A 22,347-nucleotide genomic window follows, 5' to 3' on the forward strand; every position below is an offset into this window, starting at 1 on the left:
CCTCAGCAGCAGGCATGCCCTCAGTGAAACATTACATGTACTCTTCAGGGAGAAAGGAAGTGTTCATAAATGAAGGATTGAGAGAAAAAAAATGAAGAGCCCAAAAAAGGGGTTATATGTGGATAAATCTAAATGCATACCTAATGTATTCAATAATAATTTATTCCATAATAATATCCTGAGAAGTTTAAATATAGATATGAAATTAGAACACTTAAACAAGAGCACACTATAAGTTAGGAGCAGGGGACTGAAATTACAGTATCTTAATTTCTGTGAATTGTCCAGGAAATGGCAAAAGTATTCATTCATCTTAGGCTTTAATAAGTAAGTGATGCACGTGATAATTTTTGTTAACTGCCAAAAGTATAGAAAGGAATGTATAACTACCAAGCCAACAGATGAGGAAAGGTGGATAAAAATACTAAGTTTTTAAAACTTCAAACAAAAAGAAAGTAAAAGGGGGACAGAAAGATGGCACAAATGGGTGGCAAGTATTAAGATGATAGATTTAAACCCAAATGTATCAATAATTACATGAAACATAAACAGATTAAATATTTCAATTAAAAGACAAAATTGCTAGACTGGATTAAACAAAAACTGTATGTGCTTATAAGAGATTCCTTAAATTTAAGAATACTGGAAAGACTGAAGGTGGAAAAATGAGGAAAAGTCACTATGCAAAAACTATCCCAAAACACAGCTGAGGTAGCCATATTCATATCAGACAAGATAGGTTTTAAGACAATAAGACGTAGCTGAGAGAAAGGAATTTTTCATAATGATAGAGTTCAATCTGCAAAGAAGATGTAACAGTTCTATATGTCATTAATAGCCTCAAGATTTTTAACGTAAAAGTTGGCAGAATTAAAAGAAAAAATGGTAAATCCACAAATCATGATGAGACATTTTCACATACCCTTCTTGTAACAGATGTAATGAACAGAAAAATAATTAGCAATTACAGAGAAAATATGAAAAGCATGATTCAAAAACTTTATTTAATTAACTTATATAGAACACAACCCTTATAACAGCAGAATATACACAGCTGGCTCCGCAAATGGCAGGTACGGAGGGCCTACTGTGTACTATGCCACTTTACCTAAGGGACTTGAGCATCCGTGGATTTTGTTATCTGCTGGGGGTCCTGGAACCAATCTCCCCACGGATACCAAGAAACTGCTGTATTCTTTTTTAAGTGACTAAAGCAGAAGCCAATAACAAAAAGATAACTAGAAAATCCCCATATATTTGGAAATTAAGTAATATATTTATAAAGAACACATAGGTCAAAGAAAACTTCAGTGGAAATTAAAAAATATTTTGAACTAAATAAAAATGAAAATCCTACAAAGGAAAATTCATTAAATAGCTAAACTTGATCTTTGAGGAATATTTATTTGTAGATATTAGGTGAGGGAAAAAAAAAGCTTAAAAAAATCAATTATCTTAGGTTCTATGTCAAGAAGATATACAAGAATAGCAAATTAAACAAAACAAAAGGAAGGAAATGATAAAAGAATAAAATTAATGGGAAAAATTTTAATACAACAGAGAATATCAACCAAGCCAACAGATTGTTACTTGAGAAGACTGGTAAGATGGTAAAAAGAAATTTGATAACCCCCTGGTAAGATGGATTAAAAAGGAAATAAGACAAGAAAAGAGACAAATAACCAACATCTACTCCTCAACTCATATTATGAGGCCAGCATAACCTTAATACCAAAACCTGACAAAGTTATTAAAAGAAAAGAAAGTTCAGGTCAGAGTCTCTCATATAATAAATGTAAAAATCTTAAATAAAATATTAATAAACTGAATCCAGTAATAATGTGGCACACCGTAGCTGACTTCAGCTTATTCCCAGAACACAAGGTTGGTTTAACATTTTAAAATATCAATTCAGTGTAGTTAACCAGACTAACAGAATGAAAGAGAAATCTCTATCATTTTAATAGATTGAGAGAAAGCATTTGATAAAATTTAACATCTATTAATCTAATAAAGAATATTTACAAAAACAAATTTTAAAACACCACACCAAACAACACTTTTAACACTGAAATGTTGAAAACTTTTCCTCTGAGATCAGGAAAAAGAAAAAGATATTTGCTATCCCCACTTCTATTTGACACTGTACTGGAAAGCCTAGCCAGGGTAATAAGACCAAAAGAAGGCAAAGAATTAGAAAAGAGTAAATAAAATTATCAATACTTTTAGACCACATGATTGTGTTATTCAAAAGAATCTATAAAATATTTGAATTAATCAGGAAGGTTAACAAGTTCTGGATAGAAAAATCAATTGTTTTTCTGATATGAGCAACAGAGATTGAAATTTACAAAATAATATAACTTGCAACAGCATCAAAAATACCAAATACATAGAAATACATCTAACAGGTGGCCGCCGCCGCCACCCGCGCCGCAGCCGTGCGGGTCTCGGAGCGAGCCCACGTGCGCCAGCCGGACCCAAGCAGAGGGAGCGCCCGGGGACTCGCGAGGAAATGGCGGGTGAGGCGCTGTTCAGGGTTCGGGAAAAGTGTGGGGCGAGTTACGCCCCGAGAGGGGAGAGTAGAGAAGGTAAGGCTTTCGGCACAGAAAGGAGAGAGGGAGGATCGTGAGCTAGAACAACCCGATGGCCACGGAGGCCGAAGAGAGATGGAATGCCTTCAGGAGTTCCCTGAACATCAGAAAATGATCCTGGACCGATTGAATGAACAGCGAGAGCAGGACCGGTTTACTGACATCACCCTGATTGTCGACGGACACCATTTTAAGGCCCACAAGGCTGTTTTGGCTGCTTGCAGCAAGTTCTTTTACAAATTCTTTCAGGAGTTTACTCAGGAACCTTTGGTGGAGATAGAAGGTGTTAGTAAAATGGCCTTTCGTCATTTGATTGAGTTCACATATACAGCAAAATTAATGATACAAGGAGAAGAAGAAGGCAACGATGTATGGAAAGCAGCAGAGTTTCTACAAATGCTAGAAGCTATCAAAGCCCTTGAAGTCAGGAACAAAGAAAACTCAGCTCCACTAGAGGAAACTATCACAGGAAAAAGTGAAGCAAAAAAAAGAAAGATTGCAGAAACTTCAAATGGTATCACTGAGTCATTGCCGTCTGCAGAATCTGAACCTGTTGAAATCGAGGTGGAGATTGCTAGAGGCACAATCGAAGTGGAAGATGAAGGCATTGAAACGTTAGAGGATGTGGCTACTGCCAGGCAGTCCGTAAAGTATATTCAGAGCACAGGTTTCTCTGATGATTCCGCTCTGGCATTATTGGCAGATATCACCAGCAAGTACCGTCAAGGTGATAGAAAAGGGCAGATTAAAGATGAAGATGGCTGTGCCTCTGACCCCACAAGCAAACAGGTAGAAGGTATTGAAATTGTGGAACTTCAGCTGTCACATGTGAAGGATTTGTTCCATTGTGAGAAATGTAACCGTTCATTTAAATTGTTTTACCATTTTAAGGAACACATGAAATCACACTCCACTGAGAGTTTCAAGTGTGAAATATTCAATAAAAGGTATCTTCGGGAGAGCGCATGGAAACAGCACCTCAATTGTTACCACCTTGAAGAAGGTGGAGTCAGTAAGAAGCAAAGAACTGGGAAAAACATTCACATATGTCAGTACTATGAGAAACAGTTTGACCACTTTAGACATTTTAAAGAGCATCTTCGAAAGCATACAGGTGAAAAACCTTTTGAATGTCCAAATTGTCATGAACGATTTGCTAGAAATAGCACCCTCAAACGTCACCTGACTGCATGCCAAACTGGAGTGGGGGCAAAAAAGGGAAGAAAGAAGCTTTATGAATGTCAGGTCTGTAATAGTGTGTTTAACAGCTGGGACCAGTTCAAAGATCACTTGGTAATACACACTGGAGATAAACCCAACCATTGTACTTTGTGTGACTTGTGGTTTATGCAAGGAAATGAATTAAGGAGGCATCTCAGTGATGCTCATAATATTTCAGAGCGTCTAGTAACTGAAGAAGTTCTTTCAGTAGAAACACGTGTGCAAACTGAACCTGTGACATCAATGACTATTATAGAACAAGTTGGGAAGGTGCACGTGTTACCATTGCTTCAGGTTCAAGTGGATTCGGCACAAGTGACTGTGGAACAGGTCCACCCAGATCTGCTCCAGGACAGCCAAGTGCACGATTCACATATGAACGAGCTTCCAGAACAGGTCCAGGTAAGTTATCTAGAAGTGGGCCGAATTCAGACTGAAGAAGGTACCGAAGTACATGTAGAGGAGCTGCATGTTGAATGGGTAAATCAGATGCCAATGGAAGTACACACTGAGCTTCTAGAAGCAGACTTGGATCAAGGGACCCCTGAAATCATGAACCAAGAGGAGAGAGCCTACCCAAGCAGATGCTGCGGCGGCGGCCAGAGAAGATCACGAAGATGCTGAGGGTTTAGAGACCAAATCAACAGTGGGTTCCCAAGCTGAAAAGTCAGAAAATGAGAACAGAACACCTATGCCAGTTTTAGAATGAAATAACAAATGAATATACTTTTAAGTTTATGTGTTGAGTTTTTGAACTGATGATGGGCAGTGTGACTGTCCTTAAGCTAACAGAAATGTGGACCAAAGTTAAGCTCTTTCCTGTTGTGTTGAACTGTTTCTATTGAAACAAACTGATTTTCCCCCACTTGATGCCACAGAGGAGGGATCTTTCCCATAAGTGAATGGGAAGCTTTGAGAAGTATATTTCTGGAAAACTGAAATGGATTATATTCTTATTATATAGTTGGGTACGAATGTATCTATTTTCATGTGGTAAGGGTTCTCCCTTCTCTCTTTGTCCAGTCATGTCCTTCCTCAAGTTTTTTTCCCCCATATTGTAAAATCAAACGTAAAATCATTAGAATACAAGTTTATGTATTCTAATGCATGTTAGAATATTTGAATATATAGGAAACACAAGGCTGCATGTGTAGGGCGCGGTCAGCTAACTGCTACGCGGCAGGAAGCTGAAATAAGCTGAGTCATCCTTCCTGTGGCCACTGCGCTTGCGCTAAGTATACTAATGAGGTTTTAAAGTAGCGACCTATCCGATGCTGGCTCACAAATCGCACCATCGGCGAAAGCCAATCACAGAGCGACACATGTTCTTAATCCCTATATAAGCAGACTGCTATAGGATTGCGGGGTCTTCCTTCCATCTTTCTTCAACCAAGCTGTGCTCCAATAAAGTGTGATACGAGAAGAATCTTGCGTGTGGCGGCTCGTTATTCTGCCGGTCAGAAACGGCTCGCCGCAAGTGGTGCCGAAACCCGGGAACTTCGCGCCCTGCATGGAGGACCGATTCAGAACTCGACACACGGAGTGAACCGTCGGTGAGTAGTCCAGTCAGGTATGTTTTCAAGATAGCGCATCAGAGAATGAACAAACAGGGACTACGGTAGATAGGCCTGAAATTATGAAAAGAGAAAAAAGAAAACAAAAGGAAAAGCAAGAAACGGTGCCAGGATTATATCCAATCCTAGATGAGTTTAAGGGATTATATTTGTTTCAACCTGATATCTAATAGAGGGATAAGACGTAAGTTATAAGGCATGACCGCCCCTATAGAAGCCCGCGGAAATTTAAACCGCCGAGGCTTGGGTTTTTCTCAAGGGTCACTGAGTTTATGATTACATGGAGGACCACAACACCTGTGTGGGTACCTCAGTGGCCTTTGTCAAAGGAAAAGCTGGAGGCGGCATCCAAACTAGTGGATGAGCAGTTACAATTAGGGCATTTAGAACCCTCCCAGTCACCCTGGAATAATTAAGAAAAAATTAGGGAAATGGTGTAAAGATTGTTTCTTTTCTATTCCTTTGAATAGTCGAGATAAAGCCCCTTGTATGGAGTTGCTTGAACAGGCCTTAGGCGTTTTGATTAAATATTTAGGGAATGGGGGATTGTTTCTTGCTCCCGAGGGAATACAGAAGGGAGATGTTGTAAATTTTTAAGGAGCTGCTGTACATGGGAATAAGATAGTACCTCAAGAAATTGAGATTGGGACTAATTGCTTAGAAGCATTGAATGATTTTTGGAGGTTGCTTGGAGATGTGAATTGGATTCGGCCATATTTAAGTTTAACCCGCTTGGATCTAAAACCTTTGTTTAGTGTATTAGAGGGAAATCCTGATCTTAATTCCCCACGCCAGTTGACCCCAGAAGCCCATCAGGCACTTCAAAAGGTAGAACAAGCTATTACAAATGCACAATTAGAACGCTGTGATGATTCTCAACCTGTTTGGATCCACACGCGCTCTAACAGCGCTAGACTCTACGACACAGGCTCAAGAGTTTATTCATATTACAGGCTTGCCCTATAATCCACAAGGCCATGGCCGACGAAAAGCCCAAGGAAGGAGTCAAGACTGAGAACAACGATCATATTAATTTGAAGGTGGCGGGGCAGGATGGTTCTGTGGTGCAGTTTAAGATTAAGAGGCATACACCACTTAGTAAACTAATGAAAGCCTATTGTGAACGACAGGGTTTGTCAATGAGGCAGATCAGCTTAAAGAACTCTTAATAAAACAAAAAGGGGGAATCGCAGAGAACTGTACCCCTAGACAGAGACTTTCACTTGCCTTATTTACACATTTAAATGATGCCAATCAATGGAAGGGCCCGGATCATGTTATTACTCGATCCAGGGGATCTCTAGTGTCTCCCCACAGGATCAAGATCCGATCTGGGTGCCATCAAGACTGACGAGAATTGTTGAAGAAAACTTCGGAGAAGATGCTGAGCTGGATGTTCCTGATGATTCTTAATCGAAGTCTTTGTATTAGTTGGAATTCCACAAAGGATTATTCAAATTGTGCAACTGAGTGCTGCCGGGCTGGAGCCCGTTGCCTTTGGAGATTTTGCCTCTTGGCTCTCTTCTGCCTTTTCCTCCTTTGGGGAGTGGGTGGGGGTAGGAATCTTTGGAGTCTGCTGTGTATTTGGGATTATGCTGTGTCTCTGGTTGGTCTGTCGTGTGCGCATCAGGGCACATCGAGATAGGGTCCTGCTCACTCAGGCACTTCTGGCTATTAAGGAAGGAGATTCTCCCGCAGCCTGGCTCTCCGCCCTGAATAATTCGAAATGATTGCCCTTGCACAGAGAGGCCTTGTTGCCATTGCACCTCTATAGGGAGTCATTCATTGTCCTGATTGCCCTTGCACAGAGAGGCCTTGTTGCCATTGCACCTCTATAGGGAGTCATTCATTGTCCTGATTGCCCTTGCACAGAGAGGCCTTGTTGCCATTGCACCTCTATAGGGAATCAGCCATTATTCTGAGTCAGCCTTTGCACCCTGCAGCCCTTGTTGGCATTGCACGCAGGAAGGTGTCTCAGACATGCCAACAGAAAACTGCCCTCGAACAGTGAGCACATCATGAGGTGAACACTTGTACGGGCTACATTCTGCTTGGTGTTCTAATAAATAAAAAAGGGGGAGATGTAGGGCGCGGTCAGCTAACTGCTACGCGGCAGGAAGCTGAAATAAGCTGAGTCATCCTTCCTGTGGCCACTGCGCTTGCGCTAAGTATACTAATGAGGTTTTAAAGTAGCGACCTATCCGATGCTGGCTCACAAATCGCACCATCGGCGAAAGCCAATCACAGAGCGACACATGTTCTTAATCCCTATATAAGCAGACTGCTATAGGATTGCGGGGTCTTCCTTCCATCTTTCTTCAACCAAGCTGTGCTCCAATAAAGTGTGATACGAGAAGAATCTTGCGTGTGGCGGCTCGTTATTCTGCCGGTCAGAAACGGCTCGCCGCATGCATGAAGAAAAGTGCATTGTTACTGTGCAGTTAAATTTTGGCTTCTGGCTTTCTTTAGCTTGAACAACACTCTTGTCTACCCTGACAGTCACAGATGTCATCTCTGCAACAGAAACGGTGGTGGTGGTGGTGGCGGCAAATTTCTAGAATGTTTAAAAACCAACCACACCTATGTGCCTTTTCAAATTCAACTAAACTTCTGTAAAGAGCCTCTGGGTCTTTCAGAGTTTGTGTTGCAAGGAGCAATGTAGGTCATGCTATAGCACTCGGTATTTTCCTTACAGTGACAGCTACCGGTTCTTTTTCACTTCAGTTAGATTGAGAAATTTCATTCAGTGGCTGCTGAAGGGCCATTTTCAATTGGGAAAATTCACTTATATCTGTGGTAAACTTTATTCTGATGAAAAGTTGCACTAGTATTTTACCACCAGATGAAAAAAAAGATGAGCATCACTTAAAAATTAATGTATTTAAAATAAAGTACAGAGAAAAAACATGTATATAATATATGAGGCTTTGTTTTGAATGAATCTTTTTCCCCAATCCTTAATGTAAAGATCTTGTGCTATAACTTTTAAAGCCATACAAATAAGAGTGCTAAACTGTGGACTTAAAAGTAGGTGTGTAAATATTTTTAATCAGTATTACTTGGAAAATAAAATATAACAACCACATTAAAAAAAGAAAAGAAATACATCTAACAAAAGATATATAAAACTGCTATTCAGGGTAATTTTTCTATCTTTGTATCAATACTGCACTGTCTTAATTACTGTGCTTTACAAGTATTAATATCTGAGAGTTAAGTCTTACTCTTTGTTCTTTTTCTTTAGAGCTCTATTGACTATTCTTAGCTAACTTAGCTAACTTTATTTCCATATAAAATTTTAAATAAGAATGTGAACTTCCATTAAGAAAATAAAGACTGCTGGCATTTTGATTGTGATATTATTGACCTCTTTATGGAAGAACTGACATCATTATGACATACAGATATCTATATAAAATCTTTCCATCCATGAGCACAGTATAGTCCTCCATTTATTTAGATCTTCTTTAATTTCTCTCATAAATGTTTCCTAAATTTCGGGGGAATTAAGGGAGAATGGTTATTAGGAAAGAGTATGAGGGAAAGGAGAAATTATGTTTTGCAGATAACATGCCAGTTCTTGACCCACATTTCCCTTTTTGTTTGTTTAAGATAAGAAGAAAATCCCTGAAAATGTAACAGATGGCCACAATCCTCCTTCATGTATGATATGTGGATAACATATAAGCGCTCAAAAGGCAATTGCTGGACGGTACTGCAGATCAAGTTTTCCCAAATTGCAGGCTATGTGTTTAGTGGGTTACAAACAGCCTTACTTTCAATCAGATAGAAATCATCAAAGTGGATCTTGCACGGTAAGATTAAGCATCATTTCACGATTTTTACTTTCGCTTAAGTTATACACACACACACAAATATATGTATGTGTATATAGAGCCTGTGATGTAAAATCTGTTTATTCTTGTTGATTGCAGTCAAAAATATTTGAAAAACTATGCTCTGGGAACTACTTTCCACCAGAATTCAAAGTGTCATTACATGTTATAACACCTGGTACTTACTGTGCCAGGTATTTGCAGCTGTGTCATTTTCACTTTAGCTCAGATGTAAACCTTAGCTTTGGGATTGCTACCTATGTGATAGAATTGAATGAGAGTTAACGGTGAAAACTGGAGGTTATGCATGAGTTAATTAGGGAAGAATATGAGAACAACAGTGAAATGCAGGTAGCCAGAGCCCAGCCGGAGCCCAGCCGGAGCCTTTGAAAGAGGATGTTCAAGAACACTGAGCATTAACCCCTGGAGGATATCAGTGGCTCAGGGAACTTATTGGAAGGGGCACAAGGTGCTGCAGAGGCAGTGACTAAAGATAAAGGACAGCTGTCTGAGAAGGCATTTCTCTGGGCCTCCTCCTGGCTCCCATCTCCTGGTCCCTTTCTTTTCTTTTCTTTTTTTTACACTTTTCTTAGTGATTAGTGTTTTAATTATACAACAAATACATGTTCTCTTTTAATGAATTCCGATATTACAAACATGCACAAACTAAAAAAGCAAACATTATCTCCTTCTTCCCTATTCCATTGTTCTTTCCTAGAATTAACCATTTAATTTAATTTAATTTTTATTTATTTTTTTATTGGGGTATAGCTGCTCTACAATATCCTGGTCCCTTTCTGAAAGCATCCCCAAGCTGTACTTTTGCTTTTCACCTGCTTTGGTCTCCCAGACTCTCCCTCAGTGGCTGAACTGTCACCATGTCTGGCTCTCCATCTTTTCCCTCAAGACCCACCCTACCAATTTGTTCCCCCAGCTCTCTGGTTTAGGACCATCGTCTCCCATAGGATGTCTCCAAGCCAACCTCAGCTGGGGTTTAAGCAAAAGAGATTGGGGTGTTAAGACATGAAACGGAGAGCAGCTTTAACCTGAACTCCTAGGCTTGTACTACCTCAAGCAGAAGAATCGTCAACCAGAGGAAACATCTCCACATGGCACAGCTATTGGTGAAAGAGATAAGAATTACAGCAAAAAATGATGATGATAATGAGAGTATTTGTTGAGCCTTGTTTTATGCCAGGCATTGTTCCAAGCATCTTACATGAATTAACTCATTAAATTTTCACAGTAACACTGAGGTAGGTAATGTTTTCCCCATTTTGCAGGTGAGGTAAATGGGGCACAGAGTTTTTAAGCAACTAGCACATGGTCTCACAGCTATAAAGTTGTGGAGAACATAGAAAGAAAAGAACTAAGAGTGAACTTTGAAGTAACCAAGAAAAAAGAGAATATTGAGTATCTGCTTGACAAAGTGGGACTCTGATTTTTCAGGGTAACTTTAGTTTGCCTTTTGTTAGTTATACGAGTTCATACGCAGTCTAGGTAGATAGACGCTTGGACTCCAGCTGCCTTTACCTGTCGACTTTTGTGCAGCATATGTGGAAGTGTCCAATGTCAATCTCAGAGAGGTGGGTTTTTTTTTCCTTTAAGAAAGATACTGCTTTTATAGCTTCCAAACTGGGGTCCTCATAATGAAATATTGAACAGTTTCCAGGGATTCACCAGGACACTATTCCAAAAAAACAAGAAGCCTTAGCATCAGCTGACTACAATTCACCCTACTGATTAGAGACAGGTCAGTCCCCTACCTAATTTTGGGAAACCCAGAAAAAAGACTGGTAGGCAGAAGGTATTTTGAAGATCAACAAAATAAACCATTTAACCCACGCAACCAAAATCACTGAGGAAAAAGGTCATCAAAATCCCAAAGCCCAGTGAAATACCTGCTTCAGAAATGGAGCTAACATCGTCAAACAGCTGGGTTAAATATTGATGATTAGATTGTGGTTTCTCCACCAAACTTTTCAAGGAACTTAAAAAAAAAAAAAAAAAGAAAGAAATCACTCAAAAGGTGGGAAGATAAGAGACAGAGTCTATCACTGGCTCTTACCAGCAAATTTGAAGTACTTATTGAAAAAGAGAGAGAGAGACCTTTCAGCCTGACATTTAGATATTGCTTATGTGATGTCCACTCTCCTGGTACAGCCCTGATCTAAATTTAGTAGTTTAAAAAGAACTAAGTCTCTCCTCCCACCCATTTCCAAATGCCAGTTGAGAAGTCCTTTCTCAGACCCTTTTCATCCTCAAGAAAGCCCTGAGAACTTTAAAAAAATTAAGGACAAAATGTCAGAACACAGTATGCAGTCTCTCCTCCTTCCTAAAATGGCCATTTGGTTAAAATCCATGACAACAAAAGAGTTAAAGTTCTGCACTGTTTAAGAACAACCAGCTGACCTTTAAATCTGCTGGTTTGAATCCAATCACCTTTCAACAAGCATGAAATCTGGAACAAGGCGTACTAACACACACCAATTATTTTCATAGTGTACATGACTGAACTCACAGTGTCCTGTTTAGGAAAAATAAATAAATAAAAATACACACTCATTTTCCAAAAGCCAGACTTAGAGACCGAGTGTCTCTGTTGGCAAGGATTGTCCTTTGGTAACTGTCTGGAAAAGTGCTGTTGGAGAAGGCCTTTCCTGGGAAAAGCACAAAGAGAATAACTTTTTCATGTTGTTTACATTCTGTTTAATGAAATGGTTTCCCCCAACCTTCAGTATAGCAGAAGTAAAAGTAGCTGGGAAATAATTAATTACTATACTCTGTTAAGAACTTTGCATTCCATGGATGTAAGAGAACAATTTTCCCCTCCCCGTGAAAGGGCAAAACGCTGACTCCTACTTTGAGCAAAGGCATAAAAATCCAGGGGCTCAAACCAAGTGTTGAGTGTCTACTCCTTAAAACGATTCTTTGCTTTTTGAAAGTAATTCTCATGAGATTCTTGTAAGTGAAGATAGTCCCTCATGCCTTCAAAATATAATTCAGCTTACAGAAATTCCATCACAGGCTTTTTTTTTTTTTTTTTTTTGCGGTACGCTGGCCTCTCACTGTTGTGGCCTCTCCTGTTGCCGGAGCACAGGCTCCAGACGCGCAGGCTCAGCGGCCATGGCTCACGGGCCCAGCCGTTCCGCGGCATGCGGGATCTTCCCAGACTGGGGCACGAACCCGTGTGCCCTGCATCGGCAGGCGGACTCTCAACCACTGCGCCACCAGGGAAGCCCCCGTCACAGGCCTTTTAAGAGCAGATGGCATGGCTGTTTTCATACAATGCGCAGAGAAAGGAGCCCTCTCTGGAGGCCTGTGGCCTGCAACCAGACAGCCTCTGGTCAATTGCAAAACTGGGTTCTTTATCACCTCCTTTATCCTCTGCTCCCAGGTCCCTTCATCCCATCCCATTTCCATCAGCCAGTTACACGGAATATTAACCCCACACCTGGACCATATTCCAGCCCGAGTGTGTTTTTAAGGACTGAGACTTCTCAGATTCCTTCCCTAATCTCAAAATCCTCCTCTCTCATGGGCCCACGTTTGCCAGTCCCTCCTTGCCACAACATGTGACTTCCTTCCTGTCATCTGTCAGTCCAGAAAGACAACGGTCAGGCTCTCACAGCAATGTGGGCCGTGGGCCCTGGCCAGGGCCCAGACCACAGCCCTCCCGGCCGCTTCTACTTTGGGGCAGGGCAGGGAGGGGCTGGATTCAGGAAGAGGAGGCACTGCCTGGCTTGCCTGCTGCTCACAGCTGGGGTTAGGAAGGCATCTGCCAGCTCTGGTGCAGAAGGTCCCTTGCAGTTTACCATCTATCAGGACGACCCGGTCACCTGGTCTGAATAGCCCTGAGGACTCCTCCGAAATCAAAGGAGGCTCTTTCTGGAGCCCTGGCAGAGCAGGTGGCCAAGGCTTCCTCAGGCCTCGCTCACTGTCCTGTCCTAATTCTCATCCCTTCCTAAGGAGCACAGCAACCTCGCCAGCTTCCAGGCAGCCACCATTTCCTGTCCCTTTTTCCTACATCCGGGACTTGATGCACTGTTAAAGTCCAGACACTCACCATCGACCCCAACTCACAACTGGTCCCCCAGCCTCCATCTGCTTTGCCAAGATTTGGGGAACAAGGAAAATCAAAGTGTCTTATGATACCACCCTCAGCCCAACAACCAACAGAAAAACCCTCATCACCTGAGTACAAGGTGTGGACCACCACTAGGCCCACACCTGACTCTTTTATTTACTCTCCTTGCATGCGGTGAACGACGCCCTTGGTCATGTCATCCTGAAGTCTATAACACAGAAGGAGACCCAAAGTCCTATACGCTTGAAGAATTGCATGGCCATATATTTAGCTAACATTTTCTGTTTTATTAATCAGGGTCCATGATTTTATAGTAGATGAGATCTGTTCAGGCCAGCCACCATTTCCTCTCCTTCCTGTCAGCATCCTGCAGACCACAACCACCACCAGAAAAGCAATGTGGTTTTGGGGAGAAGAAATCACGAGATACCTGAAGACAAAAGACTGAGGATTCAGGCCCAGAATTGTTATTAACTGAGAGACTTTGGCCAAGTCACTACAGTTCACTGAAACCTCAGTCTTACCTTCTGTAAAGGTAAGACTGAGGTAACACTTCTGTAAAGTGGGGATTATAATAGCCACCTCACAGAGTGCTCTGAAGGAGGAAATAAGATAATAAAAGTGAACATAATTTTGAATTATAAACAGAGAAAGAGGAAAAGAGGAGAGAGGAGGGGAGGAAAAGCTGAAAAATTCAGCTTCCCTCACCCTTTTGCACTAGCAGGTAAAATAAAGTGTTCAGACAGGAAACCTGAACAAGATAATCCAAAATATAATATTCTTAGGCACTGGTGAAGGGAGAAGCTACTGTAATCGCCAAATCTGGTCAAGAGCGCAGTCTGAGCAGCATGTTTTTTACCCCTTGAGTGCACTAAAGTTTTGGGACTGACCTGCAGGAAAAGACCAGAAGCTTTCCTCATTTCATTCCCTATAGTAGAAAGACAAGAGCAGCTGAAGGACAAACGTCAAGAGTGGGGTGAGGCAAACACCTCAGGCCACGAACTTACTTTATCCCTTTGGTAGATCGCCTTCGGGAGAAAATTCCAGCTTTGTGTTTTCTGCTTGGCCCCATTCAAATGGGAAGTTCTGCTCAGAGGCCTGAAATAGAAAACAGGAAATCAACAGAACTGATTTTCCTAATTCCTCAAATGCAAATCACTGCACTTGCTGTGGATGAGAACTACCATGAGGTGTAAACCTCCTTTCTAAAAGGAGGTCACATGCCAATTATGTACAGAAAATATCCTACTCCAGGGTAAAAAGGAATGTTCCATCAGCTTTCTTCCTAAATGAAGGAGGGAAGCAGAGCGGGATTGACAGTAAAGATGATCAAGGGTGTTGCCATCAGAACCAAACTGCCACTAAAAATAATGAAGTGTCCCACTTGATGCTCAGACACTATTCTCTTAGCTGCTGCTGCTACAGTCACTTTTCTGTAGCTACTTCTCAAGGGGACAGTTACTAAAATGGCTCCCCTCCCAACTTCCTCATTATGTTTCACCGGTATCAGTATTTTCTTAGAGGCCCGTGTTTGAAACTTGCAAGTTGAAACTCCAAGCCCCACCCCTGCACCTGCCCCTTTAGTCAGTTTCCATGGCAGACCTTCAGTTCCATCTCATTTACATCAGACACTAATTCAGCTAGTTCTCCTATCACAGCTCGACTCTGGTTTGCCACACCCGGTCATTTCCTCAGCCATCTCTGGTCTAAATCCTTAAAGCTCCAGCCTTTCTGCCTCCCCTCCTTCACAAGACTGCCAGATGAGTCTTTCCAGAATCTCTCCAGCAGACAGTCCCCTCACATTACTCCCTGGCCCCAAGGTCTGCCACAGCTTCCTAATACCTACTGATCAAATCTAAATGACTCACAAGTGGTCTCACCATAGCTATCTCGCTTAGCGTGTTATAGCAGAGAGTGCCTGAGCCTCGGCTCCAGATGGATTGGGTAAGAATCTCTCTTAGGTGAGCTTTACCACTACGTGGCTGTGTGAATCTGAGCAAATTATGAAACCTCTCTGCCCTTCAGTTTCCACATTTGTGGAATGAAGATAATTACACCCACCTACATAGTTATTAAGGGACTAAGTGGGATACTACATACAAAGTGGTCACAGTGGGTTCCAATAAGAAGAGTAACTAGTGCTTATGGAGTGCTTTCTACATCCCGGGCTCTGTTCTGAGCGCCACACATGTGTTTGTGCAGGTATGACCATTATCCTCATTTTGCAGAAGAGGAAATTGAGGCAAGAGAAAGTGAAGTCACTGAAACCACATAATGAATCAATAGAAGAGCCAGCGTTTGCACTCAAGCAGTCTGACTCCAGAGCCTGTAAACTCAACTCCGGGCTCTACCACTTCCCTTCAAGGCCACTTCCCCTTCCCTGCAGCTTTCACTGGCTGACACAACCCACAAGTGCACCCCAGTCCTTCCCATCTGTCCAGTCTCCCCTGATGGATGCTGTGCTGCATTTCCCCTCCAATCTCACCTGATATCTTGAAAGAAGCAGTTACTATATTTTCTCTATACTCAGTATACCATCTCTTCACTCTTTTTTATCTTGCCCTCACTTATATATCGGCTTGTAATTCTTCACTTCTTTCCACCTTCTGTTTCTAGAAATTGCATTCGAAAAATAAACATCCCCAAATTCCAGAGTGTCCCAAAAGAATGTTATTTCCACCAACACCCCAGCTGTCATTACTAACCCAAATCTCCTAAGTCCCAGTCACTTACCCAACAAACATTTACCAAGCATCTGCTGTGTTCATGTCGGTAGATGCAGATTACATGGGTCCTGTCCTCTAGGAGCTCGCAGACTAACGAGGAGATGAGTGTTTATGTAGAAAATTTTAATAAGTTGTGACAAGTATGAAACACACGCTGTTAATGGCCTCTCCACCTTTGGCCCTTCCGGCTTTTGCACTTCCCATGTCGTGTCATTCACGCAGGCCAACACACCGCCCCTTCCTTTTCGTCTCTGCAGCCACCCCATGGTTTACTTCCTCCCTACATGATTCCTGAGCTATTGCAGTCACCTCCCAACTTATCTGACTGCCTCATCCTCCTGCCTCTCAAAAGCAGCCCTCCTGCTGCTGCCAAACAACCTCTGTTGTCACTCCCATATTTGAAAACCATGAAGGTTAATGAGGCAAGTGTAGGCCCCTGAGCCTGAACAGGCAAAGCTGCTTAGGAACTTAGCCAACTTCCTATCCTGATTTGCTCCACTCCCCTCCACATCCAAACACTTCACCTCACGCACCACACCTAAGAGACACTTCTTACAGGTCTTCAAAAACGAGTCCCCTTCCTGTTTCCCATTGTTCCCTTTGCCCTCCCAATCTATCGGCTCATTTTTGTTTCTGAAATTCAGATGCTCCTCCAGGATTCAGGTCAAGTCACCTCCTCCATGAAGCTTCCTCTCATTCTCCCACAATGTATGATATAGTTCCGTTCTCTGACTTGCTTTCGTCATGCATTTGTGTCTCCTTTAGGGCACTTTAATTCTATCTTGCATTCCAGTCATTAGCAGTTTTAATCTTACGGTCTCTGTCTTTAGGACAGTATTTGTCTTTGTCGTCTTCATTCAATACAGCACCTAGCAGATTGCCTCAAGCATAACACGTGCTGAATAAATAATGAATATGCTCTTTGATTTTTTGTATGTGATGTAGTGGGAGAAACCTCATGAGGACCCAAGAAGAAGCCTAAGTTCTTTCTCTCTTATTATTATCATCTCATCTTTTATCCAACAAATCTTTTTTCATCCCTAGGCAATATGCTAGGCACTCAGGGTACAAAAATAAAGACACAGAAGCCTGCACCCAATAAACACATATTTTCTATCAGAAAGATTGACACATAATACAAATAAAATAGTAAGATACATGAAAAATCATATGAATTGCAAAATTATGCCAGTTCTACCGCTAACTAGGTATGTGACCTTGGGAAAGTCACTTATTCCGTGAGGTAAGTGTTGATAAGTAAAAAATGCAAACTCAGAGGCGGCCTACGAATTTATGATTCTAACTCACAACTTTTTAAAAAGTGACTCAACACAAAGACTGGTTATCATTCATGTAACGGTAGGAGAATGAGGCCATAGAGGCAAATGCAGACGGTGCTAGCCAAGCTCTCTTCAGGTGAAAAGGAGTCTTGACCAGCAGATGTTGAGTTTACCTCTCTTGGCCAAGGCTGTTCTAAGATAGAGGTGAATTCCCACTTTACCCCAAGCACAAAATATACAAGTCATTTAATGGACTCCTCTAGCTCTGATTCTGTGCTCATGCAGCCTGGTTACTGACTGGTTTGCTATCAGGTCCGTCTCTTGGAATAGAATATGGTGGTTAAGCTGATGAGTATTTTGGTTTCTGGGAGTCTTGTCTTTTTCATTGCAAATTAGTATGTCATTCTCATTGACACATCAGTCTCGTTAGCTGATTAATAGGAGTCCTCACCTAAGAAGCAGATACCCTCTCAGTGAACCCAACAAATCAAGTTTCTGGGCTGAAAGGCTCAGGTATAAACCTTAGACCTTAGAAAATTCTACGACAAAGGCACCTTGCAGAGGTTTCAGAAAGACAGCTGGGGGTGCCCTTCTCTTAGAGACTTACACCCCCAAACACACATGCCACGTACCTTTTCTCCAAACTCTTCTAGGTGGTACTTAGAGGTAAGGACCAGGTTTTCTTTTCCTTGTGCAGCGTGTAGCCTAGTCAGAAAAAATGCCCTGGTGGGCATAAGAGATGCTTTCCTCCGGGCTCCCATGTTCTACCACTAGTATTTACTACATGGGAATGCCTTGCATCCCCCCTCTCTGATGTGGGCAATGTGTTCTTTCCACTCCTCTCTGTATCCCCCCGACCTGGTGCTTGGCATGTCAAAGGCATTCAATAAATGCTTGTGAGGGAGACGCAAGAGGGAAGAGATATGGGAACATATGTATATGTATAACTGATTCACTTTGTTATAAAGCAGAAACTAACACACCATTGTAAAGTAATTATACCCCAATAAAGATGTTAAAAATAAATAAATAAATAAATAAATTAAAACCTAAAATAAAAAAAAAAAATGCTTGTGTATGAAGCAATCAGCCAATATCATCAAAAACTTTTTAAGGATTTACACATGCTAAATTTAGAACTGCAAACGGTATGGTTCCTATCCTCAAGTAAAATCAATGCAAAACTTAAGACCGGAACTATGAATGTGATTTGGTTTTAGGATGAGTCATTAATCAATGAAAAAGCAACCAAGAAGTCATTTCAAAACAACAAATGCTCTTTTTGTATTTCTCAAATACTGGGAAAGGGACTCAGTCCTCAGCAACAATCCATAAAACTTCCTTTTTTTTCATATAGTTGCCTCATATCACACAAACTCTTTCATTTACCTTTCTCCTGCAGATCCTCCCACCAAAACTGCCCTCCCAGAATCAGTCCTCAGAACTCACTCCTTCTCTCCCTCTACCTTTTCCCTTGATTCTGCATCACAAAAGCCCAAAAGAACTGGTCTGGCAATATGGAACCTTGCTTGAAATCTAGAGAAGGAAAGAAAACGAATAAGCAAAACCAGAACCATTCTTTATAAGCAGTGAAAGAAGGATACCTCGTAACTATCATACACTAAAAATGTTGGCCTGATCATATAATGATACAATTTTTAAAAGCCAAAATAAATAGAAAATCGTACCAAAAAAAGAAATTGTTTATATTTCTTAAGCCTCTACAATGTTTGGGAAACTTGTTAACAATCACAAAAGATTTATTAACCACTTGCTATAAAAATTGTTTTGAAAGGGATACTGTGTCAGGGATACCCAAGACCACCTCTATATTTGAACATTCACTAGAAGAACTCACAGAATTCAGCCTATAGTTGTACTTACAATAAGATTTCTTACAGTATAGTAAGGATACATTGCCAGAGGATAAGGGGAAGAAATATGTGGAGAATCTGAAGGATTCCAGGTGTAGACTTCCTTATGCTCTCTCCCTCCCATGAGAGGTCACACAGAGAACACATACCACAGCAATGAAAAAGTTGCAACACGATGCAATGATTCAGCCTAGGGAAACTCCTTAGAGGCTAGGTGCCCGAGGTTACTACAGGGGCCTGGTTATGTAGGCACTCTTTGCCTAGCACATAAAAACTTCCAGAGCCCCCAGAAGGGAAGCAGGTGTTCAAACTTAAACTGTATTTTTTGCACAAAACTCTAGGCACAATGAACCACACTGATCAGTTAATTGACTGAGCACTTCGAGAACAAAATTCCTAGATGCCAACAAAAAGCCAACCTTGCGAACAGGCCTTTCTAAGAGCAGCAGTCTCAGGTCTGCTATGTTAACTCTTTTCTGCACAATGACTAAGTCCATGCCCTTGAGGCAATTGAAATCTAGAGAAACAAGACTTACACATAAAAACATGCATTGCATACAGTAGACATAGCTTGCTAGAAACACTAAAGTAATTTTTTCAAAATGTCCCCTAGACCAGGGGGACCCAACTCCCGGTCCGCGGACTGGTACCAGTCCACAGCCTGTTAGGAACCGAGCCACACAGCAGGAGATGAGCAGCGAGTGAGCAAAGCTTCATCTGCCGCTCCCCATCGCTCGCATTACCACCTGAACGACCCGCCCCCGCCCCCGCCGCCACCAGTCCATAGAGAACTTGTCTTCCATGAAACTGGCCCCTGGTACCAAAAAGGTTGGGGACCACTGCTCTAGACTACCTTTATCAGAATCACCAGAGTCCTTGTCAATGACTATACCTTGAAGCATCCTAAGCAATAGAAGAATGGAGTGTCAGTGAAAGCCACAGATTGAGGTGAGATTATAGAAGACCTTGAATACCATAATGAGAAATCTGAATTTTATTTCATAGCCATCAGAAACCACTGAAAGTTTTCTTTTTTCTCCACCAGCTAATAATAAGATCAAAACAGCACTGCTTGAAGATGAATCTGACTACCTTATGTAGAATAGAGTGGAAGGGGCAGAGATAGTAGGCCAAGAAACCAGAACCTCAAAGGGAAAGAATGATCATAACTAATATCTAGGGACCACTCACTAGGAGTTTACAGTGTCCAAGATGCTTTACATGAATTCTCACGTCAACCTTCTACAGGGCTTCCCTGGTGGCGCAGTGGTTGGGAGCCCGCCTGCCGATGCAGGGGACGCGGGTTCATGCCCCGGTGCGGGAAGATCCCACATGCCGCAGAGTGGCTGGGCCCGTGAGCCATGGCTGCTGAGCCTGCGCGTCCAGAGCCTGTGCTCTGCAATGGGAGAGGCCACAACAGTGAGAGGCCCGCGTACCGCAAAACTAAATAAATAAATAAACAAAGTAGGTGCTACAATGTCACACAATGAATTCAAACCTAGAAGGTGTGATCCCAGAGCTTGTATATTTACTTGCCATCCAACAGACCCGTAATAGAAAGTCAGGACAGTAGAAAAGGAACAAGTGGTGAAGCAGTACACGGGGCAAGGGAAAGGAAGTAATCTCAGGTAACTCCTACATTTATCGTATCCTTTCCTCCCTTTGGGCACTTTCTTCTAAGATGACACGCAGAAAGCCATCTTTTAAAAATGGTAGATGATTGAAAGAGAGAACTAAAACCAGAAATTGTCAAAATTTTTCTGAATAAGATGAGAGGTGAAGAATTAATAGGAGTCAGAGCTTCTTCTTGACCCCAATAGCTAGTAAGAAACAAAGTGCCCTGTTGCACATCGATTTAAAGAAAGGAGCGGGCAGCCGGTGGCATTCTTTAATTTTAATATCTCAGAGAAATTTACACTGTTAAAATCTTCCTGTTTATTTCCCTCTGACATAACACAACCGAAAATTACTTAATAACTGAGCTACTCTGAAGAGCGTAATTTTTAAGACATCCAAAATGAACACTACAGAATCATCATCTGTCTCATCATCAAGATACATTTGTTGAAGATGTAGATGTCAACTACAAATTGGCATTCTCCATTGGCACTTGCCATCTACCTCTACAAGGATTAAATCATGTGCAGGTGCAGCTGCTGACTTTCAACACCCCTGAAAGGAGTTCAGGGTGGAGAGCAGAAATGCGGCACTCTGTGCTCTGGGAAAAACTGGCAGAACAGGTCTTCAGATAGTTAGATATTTTCAGGAGCCAATTTTATGAGCCCAATTCTTGTATCTCCTCATATCTAGAAAAGCACTAAAATCCTTCATGGTGACGTCTGCTCCCCGTGACTAGGAGTAACCTGCGCAAGACTAGCAGAAACCTTCTATAAAAAATATGTGCTTGCTTGCATGTATTCCCCTTCACCAGAATCACATATACACTGACCTTCCCCCCTGCCTCTTTGGAGCAGTTTCTCAGAGCTATCGGGACGCTGTCTCCCGGGCTGCAGTCCTCATTTTGCCCCAAATAAAACTTAGCTCAAAAAAAAAAAAAAAGAAAACACTTAACTCTCACATTGTGCATTTTTTTAAAGTCGACATAGAGAACAAACGTATGGACACCAAGGGGGGACAGCGGGGGGGAGCGGTGGGATGAATTGGGAGATTGGGATTGACATATATACACTAATATGTATAAAATAGATAACCAATGAGAACCTGCTGTATAGCACAGGGAACTCCACTGTAGAGTAGAAACTAACACAACATTGTAAAACAACTATACCCCAGTAAAAAGAAATAAAATTTTAAAAAGACACATTTGTTGATCACTTAGTTGCATGAAAAGTTTTAGAGATGCTAGAGGAAAACACTGTCCCAGCAGCTTTAGGGGACGCAGCACAGTAATTTGCTTAATCAATAAATTCTTGGTTCTTCATAAAACCCAGAATTAGGCAACAAGACAAGCCACTATTTATGAGGAATTAATTTGCTGCCTCAATTGGCATTAGGCAGCAGGCCAAAGGCCAGTAAAACAAGCTTAAATTAATGTACCAAAATAACTCAGTTCTAGAATACTGATCTTATCATGTTGGATGTGATTCTAAAAGCTTTAGTAGCCATTAACCTTACTTCTAAGTGAGCAGCCTGTA

The 22,347-nt window shown here is 41.6% G+C and overlaps 1 protein-coding gene across 1 annotated transcript; it reads left to right on the forward strand.

The window, feature by feature from the left end:
• Positions 1-2,646: 2,646 nt before the first annotated feature.
• LOC307184790 (zinc finger protein 131-like) lies at positions 2,647-4,958 on the forward strand (the record flags this gene model as incomplete). Its single annotated transcript, XM_079918559.1, is given in 4 exon segments — positions 2,647-2,665; positions 2,668-3,383; positions 3,486-4,378; positions 4,380-4,958. Coding segments are annotated over 4 exon segments (1,773 nt in total). The 3' UTR covers positions 4,525-4,958.
• Between the last annotated feature and the right edge of the window lie 17,389 nt (positions 4,959-22,347).

The sequence above is a fragment of the Stenella coeruleoalba genome (assembly GCF_951394435.1).
Source record: "Stenella coeruleoalba genome assembly, chromosome: 3".
Lineage (NCBI taxonomy): Eukaryota > Metazoa > Chordata > Mammalia > Artiodactyla > Delphinidae > Stenella > Stenella coeruleoalba.